Source organism: Colobus angolensis, unplaced genomic scaffold (assembly GCF_000951035.1).
Source record: "Colobus angolensis palliatus isolate OR3802 unplaced genomic scaffold, Cang.pa_1.0 Scaffold66, whole genome shotgun sequence".
NCBI classification, from domain to species: domain Eukaryota; kingdom Metazoa; phylum Chordata; class Mammalia; order Primates; family Cercopithecidae; genus Colobus; species Colobus angolensis.
The window spans coordinates 1,361,895-1,371,105 of record NW_012120265.1 but is presented as its reverse complement, the minus strand read 5'-3'; the positions used below and the strand labels follow the sequence as shown (position 1 = coordinate 1,371,105).

At 52.1% G+C, this 9,211-nt stretch overlaps 1 protein-coding gene across 1 annotated transcript in view; it reads left to right on the top strand.

Moving 5' to 3' along the window:
• Positions 1–6,061, top strand: part of TMEM221 (transmembrane protein 221) — a 10,392-nt gene extending 4,331 nt beyond the window's left edge. The window contains exons 3-4 of the mRNA XM_011925903.1: positions 4,663–4,893; positions 5,534–6,061. Of these exons, the coding sequence (XP_011781293.1) occupies positions 4,663–4,893; positions 5,534–5,595 (293 nt within the window). The 3' untranslated portion in view covers positions 5,596–6,061. The remainder of the gene's footprint in view (positions 1–4,662; positions 4,894–5,533) is intronic.
• The last annotated feature ends 3,150 nt before the right edge of the window (positions 6,062–9,211 follow it).

The window sequence follows — 9,211 nt, the reverse complement described above, 5'->3', positions numbered from 1 at the left end:
GTTTCTGGTCCATTCTCTCTCTTTTATAGATCTTTAATTACACGTATGTTAAACCATATCACAGTGTTTTATATATCCTACTATGTTATTTATTTATTTATTTAGTTAGAGATGGAGCTGCACTCTTGTTGTTCAGGCTGGAGTGAAATGGTGTTATCTTGGCTCACTGCAACCTCCACCTGCCAGATTCAAGCGATTCTCCTGCCTCAACCTCCTGAGTAGCTGGGACTACAGGTGCCCGCCACCAGGTCCAGCTAATTTTTGTATTTTTAGTAGAGATGGGGTTTCACCATGTTGGCCAGGCTGGTCTCAAACTCCTGGCCTCAAGTGATCCGCCCACCTCAGCCTCCCAAAGTGCTGGGGTTACTGGCATGAGTCACCACACCTGGTCCCTCAAGGTCCCTTCTTATTCACATTGGCTAACTGAGGCCAGAGAGAGGCTGTGACTCTCTCAATGTCCCCCAAGCCTGGGGTGTGGCAAACCTGTGGGCACCGGAGAGTAGGCAGCAGAGGCTGGCTCTCCTACCCTGACCCTCACCCCTACCCCGACCCTCACCCCTACCCCAGGCAGAAACAGACAGAGATACAGGACCCTGAGAGCTGAGTTGCTGGGGGTGTTTCTGGTTTTGTTTGTTTAGAGACAGGGTCTTGCCATGTAGCCCAGGCTGGACTTGAACTCCTGGCTCAAGCAATCCTCCTGCCTCAGTCTCCCAATCCAAGAAGCTGGAACTACAGGTGTGCACCACCATACCCAGTTAAGTTGCAGTTTCATTGTGGCAAAGTACACATAACAAAAACATTACCACTTTAGGCCAGGCGCGGTGGCTGACACTTGTAATCCCAGCACTTTGGGAAGCCGAGGCAGGCGGAGCATGAGGTCAGGAGACTGAGACCATCCTGGCTAACAAGGTGAAACCCCGTCTCTACTAAAAATACAAAAATTTGCCAGACGTGATGGTGGGCACCTGTAGTCCCAACTACTCGGGAGGCTGAGGTAGGAGAATGGCGTGAACCTGGGAGGCGGAGCTTGCAGTGAGCCGCGATTGCACTACTGCACTCCAGCCTGGGCAACAGAGTGAGACTCCGTCTCAAAAAAAAAAAAAAAAAATTAGCATTTTAACCAGTGTATTTTATTTCTATTTTTTGAGGCAGGTTCTTACTCTGTCACCCAGGCTGGAGTGCAGTGGTGTGATCATAGCTCACTGCAGCCTCCATGTCCTGGGCTCAAGCAATTCTTCTGCCTCAGCCCTGCAACTAGCTGGAACTATAGGCAAGCACTGCCATTCCTGGATAGTTTCTTATTTTTTGTAGAGACTGGTCTACCTGTGTTGCCTGAGCTGGTGTCGAACTCCTGGCCTCAAGCAACCTCTCACCTCAGCTTCCAAAAGTGCTGGGATTACAGGTGTGACCCACCTCGCCCAGCTTTTAACCACTTTGAAGTGTACAATTCATTGGGATTTAGCACATTCACAGTCTTAGGCAACTATCGCTACTATCTGGTTCCAGAATATTTTAATCACCCAACAGGAAACCCTGTCCCCATTAGCAATCACTCCCCATTCCCCCTTCTTCATCGCTGGCAGCCACTAATCTACTGTCTGTCTATGGATTTGCTTGTTCTTTTGTTTTTCTTTTTTCTCGAGAAGCGTCTTGCTTTGTTGCCCAGGGTGCAGTGCAGCAGCACGATCTCAGCTCACTGCAACCTCCACCTGCCAGATTCAAGCGATTCTCCTGCCTCAGCCTCCCAAGTAGCTGGGATTACAGGCATGTGTCACCACGCCCAGCTAATTTTTGTATTTTTAGTAGAGACTGGGTTTCACCATGTTGGCCAGGTTGTTCTCCAACACGTGACTTCAGGTGATCCATCCACCTCAGCCTCCCAAAGTGCTGGGATTACAAGCATGAGCCACTGCGCCCAGCCGGGATTTGCCTGTTCTGTACATTTCAGATCAGTGACACCTCACACTCTGTGGCTATTTGCATCTGGCTTCTCTCACTCAGCATCATGTTTTCCTGTTTCATTCACATTGTAGAATGGAAGGGTGCCTCATTCCTTACATGCTGCATCATATCCCCTCATATGGGTATTCCACCAACAGAGAGGCTTCTTTTTTTTTTGAGACGGAGTCTCGCTCTGTCACCCAGGCTGGTGTGCAGTGGCATGATCTCGGCTCACTGCAAGCTCCGCCTCCTGAGTTAACACCATTCTCCTGCCTCAGCCTTCCGAGTAGCTGGGACTACAGGCACCTCCGCATCATGCCCGGCTAATGTTTTTGTATTTTTAGTAGAGATGGGGTTTCATCGTGTTAGCCAGGATGGTCTCAATCTCCTGACCTTGTGATCTGCCCACCTCGGCCTCCCAAAGTGCTGGGATTACAGGCGTGAGCCACTGCGCCTGGCTAGGGAGGCTTCCTAAGAGATAGAGCAGGTGGCTGGGCACAGTGACTCATGCCTGTAATCCCAGCACTTTGGGAGGCCGAGGCAGGTGGATCACCTGAGGTCAGGAGTTGGAGACCAGCCTGACCAACATGGTGAAACCCCTGTCTCTACTAAAAATACAAAATTAGCCAGGCATGGTGGTGCATACCTGTAATCCCAGTTACTGGAGAGGCTGAGGCAGGAGAATTGCTTGAACCCGAGAGGCAGAGGTTGCAGTGAGCTGAGATTGCGCCACTGCACTGCAGCCTGGGCAACAAGAGCGGAACTCCGTCTCAAAAAAAAAAAAAAGAGAGAGAGCAGGTCCCATTCCTCTCCAGCTCCAAAATCCCCCTACTCATTGCTCTTAGAAGAAAACACGGTGGGGCACCGTGGCTCATGCCTGTAATCCCAGCCCTTTTGGGAGACCAAGGCGAGAGGATCACTTGAGCTCAGGAATTGGAGACCAGCCTGGGCAACAAGGCGAAACCCCGTCTCTACTAAAAATACAAAAGTTAGGCTGGGCACCATGACTCATGCCTGTAATCCCAGCACTTTGGAAGGCTGAGGCAGGCAGATCACCTGAGATCAGGGGTTTGAGACCCGCCTGGCCAACATGGTGAAACCCTGTCTCTACTAAAAATACAACAATTAGCCGAGTGTGGTGGCAGGCGCCTGTAATCCCAGCTACTTGGGAGGCTGAAGCATGAGAATCACTTGAACACGGGAAGCGGAGGTTGCAGAGAGCAGAGTTCACACCACTGCACTCCAGCCTGGGTGACAGAGCAAGATTCTGTCTCAAAAAAAAAAAAAAAAAACAAGAAACAAAAACAAAACAAAATAAAACAAAAATTAGCCAGGCATGGTGGCATGTACCTGTAGTCCCACTTACTCAGGAGGCTGAGGTGGGAGACTCACCTGAGCCTGGGGAGGTTGAGGTGGCAGTGAGCAGTAGCCAAGCCACGCCTTCCAACCTGGGGTTGGACAGAGCGAGACCCTGTCTCAAGAAAAAAAAAAAGAAGGAGAAGAAAGAAGAGGGCCGGGTGCGGTGACTCACGCCTGTAATCCCAGCACTTTGGGAGGCCGAGGCGGGTGCATCACTTGAGGTCAGGAGATCAAGACCATCCTGGCTAACATGGTGAAACCCCGTCTCTACTAAAAAATACAAAAAAAAAAAAAAAAGAAGGAAGAAGGAAGAAGAACAAGAACAAGAAGGAAGAAGAAGGAACAAGGACAAGAAGGAGGAGAAGAAGAAGGAGGAGGAGGAGGAAGAGGAAGAAGAAGACGGAGGAGGAGGAAGAGGAGGAAGGGAAGAAGAGGAAGAAGAGGAAGAAGCAGCCTCCACCCCCATCTGGTCCCCAACATCCACTCCTTCCTTAACTCCGCCATCTCTCCCCACCTCTCTTCTGCAGTTACACAACCTATTTTTCTTTTGTTGTTGTTGTTGTTGAGACTGAATCTCACTCTGTCACCCAGACTGGAGTGCAGTGGTGCGATCTCGGCGCACTGCAGCCTCCATCTCCCAGGCTCAAGCAATTCTCCTGCTTCAGCCTCCCGAGGAGCTGGGATTACAGGCACCCGCTACGATGCCCAGCTAAGTTTTGTATTTTTTTGTAGAGACAGGGTTTCACCATGTTGCCCAGGCTGGTCTTGAACTCCTGACTTCAAGTGATCCACCCACCTCAGCCTCCCAAAATGTTAGGATTACAGGCATGAGCCACTGAGCCCGGCCAGAACCCGTTTTGCTTTCTTCTGAGCCTCAGACACTCGGGCATTTCCACCTCAGGACCTCTGCACTTGCTATGTCCCTGCAGCCGTCATCCTCCTCAGCTCTCCCAGAAGCTGCTACTTCTTCCCCCAGGGCCTCAGCTCAAATAGCTCCTCCTCAGGAAAGCCCCTGCCCACGTCTGCTGAAATGAGTCTCTTTCTGTTGTCTTCTTCGGAGGCAGACCTGGGCTTCAGAGCACAGACTCTGGAGCCGACCAGCCTGGGTTAAAATCCCGCCTCTGTCACTTCCTGGCTGTATGGCTTTGAAGAGTCTCCTAACCTGTGGGCCCCAGCTTTCTTCTCTGTAAAATGGATGTGATGATGATGCACGTGTGGGATGTGGGAGAATTAGATGCCTATTCTATGTTCCAGTCACGTGGCAGGATTTTTCATGATTTCTCCCTGTGTGCACGAACTCCCCGAGGGCTTGGAGGGCAAATGTTTGTTGACTGAATAAGTGAGAGTCCTTTCCTTCCACAGCACTGTCCATCTATGCCTTGCTACTTTTCGAGATCGAGACAGGCGCAGCAGCCGCTTCCATCCTCGGCTCTGGCGCCCTGGTTCTGGTGGCTGTACTGACCCACACTCTCCTCCGGGCTGCTCGGGCCACCCGCCGTGGGCTCCATGAGTTGTCCCCGCCATCCTTTGAAGATGACCTCACCCGCCCTGCTGAAGTCTCCAAGGCCAGCCCCAGAGCTCAGCCTCAGCAGGGTATCCATCGTCGGACCCCCTATTCAATCTGTCCAGAGCCTGGGGACCCCTTTGTGTCCATGGCCACTGCCACAGCACCTGCAGCCCTGGGGGGAGGCTGGGAGAGCAGCCTGCCTGCAACCCGAATGCACCGGACACTGTCCGGCCTGGGGCACTGGGATGGGGTTACCCATGAGATGCGTCGAATGCTAGGCCATAGACCAGGGAGCACGGGGAAGGACTCTACACTGGTGTGAGCCCAGGGATAAGGAATAGAGACCTGGTGCAAGAAAAGGATACCATACAGATAGGTTCAGGTTCAGCTGCAGTAGCAGTAGGACTTGATTTTTCTCTCATTTTATTGCATACTTAGCTTTTGTCCTCAAGGTTGCCTCCTGGCACAAAATAGTTGCCAGAGCTCCAGCCTTCACCTCCTCGTTCTGAGGGAAAGTCAGAGGCCAGCGCTCCTGGAAGTCTCCCCAGGAAGCCTTGAAACCCTTCATTTTATATCCCACTGGCCAGAACAGAGCGAAATGGCCACACCTTGCTGCAGGGAAGGCTGGGAAATGCAGCTATCCAGGTGGATGAGATTCTGTTATTGGCAGAAGGGGAGCAGGGGGCTGAGGCAGTGATTCTCTAAGTGTCTCCATCCATTTTCCAGATGAGGAAACCGAGGCCCCAAGAGAGGCAGTGACTCACCAAGGGGCCCACGGCCAGGACTGAGCACCAGAGCCAGGATCCTCACCTGAACCCCGTAATCTCCAGGCTGCTGATGTGCAAATCTCAGACTCTGCAAAATCCGCTGCGCCCCCTTGGGCCGTGAACATTTCAAACCCATGTGTGCCAAGCTTGGAGCAGCCCAGGGCCAGAGGCACGGCTGGAGGGCTGGACCCAGGTTCCTGGCTGTGGACTCATGGCTGAGGGCTTAGCCGCTTTGTGCCTCAGTTTCCTCATCTGTAATATGGGGACAAGAAGTGGCCCTCTCTCCAAGGGCTCAGACAAGACACATGACTTCATGTGAGGCATTCCGGGGACCCCCACACAATAGGTCCTCAATGCGTGTTAATTGTTCTCATGCTGCTGCTACTGCTTGGGGTGTAGACATGGGTAGTTCCTGGGGCTCAAGGAAATAACAGAGGGGTCTCCAAAGGTCTCCTGTCTTGCACAACCCACAAATAAACTCTGATGTTCACTATCTGTGTGTTACTCAATATTCAATTGTGCCTCCTGGCCAAGCCCAGGCCCATGGGTGGGACTTGGGTTGGGGGAGGGAAGGGCAAGAGTGAGCGCCAGGCCATGCCCCTTGTAGTCCCCAGTCTGGGACGTGTGCTCCACCAGTTGTTTTTGTTTGGTTTTGGTTTGAGACGGAGTCTTGCTCTGTCTCCCAGGTGGGAGTGCAGTGGCACGATCTCGGCTCACTGCAACCTCCGTCTCCCAGGTTCAAGTGATTCTTCTGCCTCAGCCTCCCAAGTAGCTGGGATTACAGGCGCCCGCCACCATGGCTGGCTAATTTTTGTATTTTTAGTAGAGACGGGGTTTCACCATGTTGGCCAGGCTGATCTCGAACTCCTGACCTCAGGTGATCCCCCGCCTCGGCCTCCCAAAGTGCTGGGATTACAGGTGTGAGCCACTGTTCCCGGCCTTTAAAAAATTTTTTTGAGATGGAGTTTTGCTCTTGTGGCCCAGGCTGCAATGCAATGGCCCAATCTTGGCTCATTGCAACCTCCATCTCCCGGGTTCAAGCGATTCTCCTGCCTCAGCCTCCCAAATAGCTGGGACTACAGGCAAGGGCCACCATGCCCGGATACTTTTTACATTGTTTGTTTGTTTGTTTTCTAGACAGAGTCTCACTCTGTCGCCCAGGCTGGAGTGCAGTGGCACGATCTCGGTTCACTGCAACCTCCGCCTCACGGTTTCAAGCGATTCTCCTGCCTCCACCTCCCAAGTAGCTGGGACTACAGGCAAGGGCCATCATGCCTGGCTAGTTTTTACATTTTTAGTAGAGATGAGGTTTCACCATGTTGGCCAGCTAGTCTCGAACTCCTGACCTCAAGTGATCCACCCACCTTGGCCCCTCAAAATGCTACAGGTGTGAGCCACTGTGCCTGACCTGAACTGTATACTTTTAAATGGTTGATTCTATGTTGATGTGATTTTCACCTCAACATCTTTTTATTTATTTATTTATTTTTAAGAGAGCGGTTTGCTCTGTCACCCGGGCTGGAATACAGTGTTGTGATCATAGCTCATTGCAGCCTCAAACTCCTGGGCTCAAGTGATCCTCCTGACTCAGTATCCAGAGTAGCTGGGACTACAGGCATGCACCACTACATCCGGTTAATTTTTGTATTTTTCATTTTTGTAGAGATGGTGTTTTGCTATGTTGCCCAGGCTGGTCTCGAACTCCCGGGCGCAAACAATTCTACCTCAGCCACCCAAGTAGCTGGGATTACAGGGGCATGCCACCATGCTCCCTTACGCACACACAAAAATAAAGCAAGGCCGGGGCAGTGGCTCATGCCTGTAATCCCAGCACTTTGGGAGGCTGCAGTGGGCGGATCACGAGGTCAGGAGTTCAAGACCAGCCTGGCCAACTTGGTGAAACCCTATCTCTACTAAAAATACAAAAATTAGCTTGGCATGGTGACGCACGCCAGTAATCCCAGCTACTCGGGAGGCTGAGGCAGGAGAATTGCTTGAACCGGGACCCAGGAGGTGGAGGCTGCAGTGAGCTGAGATCATGCCACTGCCCTCCAGTCTGGGCTACAGAGCAAGACTCCGTCCCCCCGACCAAAAAGAAAAAATTAGCTGGGCGTGGTGGTGGGTGCCTGTAATCCCAGCTACTTGGGAGACTGAGGCAGGAGAATCGCTTAAGCCCGGGAGGCAGAGGTTGCAGTGAGCCAAGATCGCGCCACTGCTCTCCAGCCTGGGCACAAAGCGAGACTGTCTCAAAAAATAATATAATAGGCTGGGTGCGGTGGCTCACGCCTGTAATCCCAGCACTTTGGGAGGCCGAGGCGGGTGGATCACTTGAGGTCAGGAGTTCGAGACCAGCCTGGCCAACATGGTGAAACCCCATCTCTACTAAAAATACAAAAATTAGCTTGGCATGGTGACGCACGCCAGTAATCCCAGCTACTCGGGAGGCTGAGGCAGGAGAATTGCTTGAACCGGGACCCAGGAGGTGGAGGCTGCAGTGAGCTGAGATCATGCCACTGCCCTCCAGTCTGGGCTACAGAGCAAGACTCCGTCCCCCCGACCAAAAAGAAAAAATTAGCTGGGCGTGGTGGTGGGTGCCTGTAATCCCAGCTACTTGGGAGACTGAGGCAGGAGAATCGCTTAAGCCCGGGAGGCAGAGGTTGCAGTGAGCTAAGATGGCGCCACTGCACTCCAGCCTGGGCGACAGAGCGAGACTCCGTCTCAAAAAAATAATAACAATAATAATATAATAAAAATAAATAAAAAGTTGCACCCTGGGCACCTCAACAACCTCACCCCAGGCTGGTCCCTGCTCTTCCTCCTGATACCTCAAACTCGAACCTTGGAAACTATAAGGTTCCAACTTGGGAGGCCCAGCTGAAAACCACCCCCCTCGTCTGCACTGCCTGGAAGGAGAGCTGAGTTACCGAGCATCTTCCTGTCTCAGCCAGAATCAGGTGAGGTGCAGGGCAAGGCTGGTCCTGGGGCTGCAGCCAAAACCTCCAGACTCCAGGCACCTGATACCGGTTTGGCGTGCGGCTTTCAGAGTGTTCCGGGAGCTGGGCAGACCTGCCTTAAGGAACAGTCATGCAAACTCAATTTCCTTCTTTATAAACAGAGGTGATCTCCCCTACCCACCAAGTCACAGGCATAAGGCCCCAGTCGAAAGGGTAGAAATGCCTCCATTAATTCCACGGGCCTCACAAACACAAGCTGTCAGCATTCTGGTATGTGCTAGGGTATGAACAGTAGCTGTCAAAGATGTTGTCTTGTGAGAAGATCACCTGAGGCCAGGAGTTCAAGACCAGCCTGGGCAACATAGGTAGACCCCATCTCTAGAAAAAATTTAAAAATGAGGCAGGCGTGGTGATTCATACCTGCACACCGCCTCAGCCTCTCAGCTACTTAGGAGGCTGAGGCGGGAGGATCAGCAATGACTGAACCAACTGCAATCCAGTCTGGGCAACAGAGCAAGACCCCATCTGTTTAAAAGAAAAGCTGGCAGGGTACAGTGGCTCACTCCTGTAATCCCAGCACTTTGGTAAGCCAAGGCAGTCGGACTGCTTGAGGTCAGGAGTTCAAGACCAGCCTGGCCAACATGGCAAAACCCCATCTCTACTAAAAATACAAAAATTAGGCT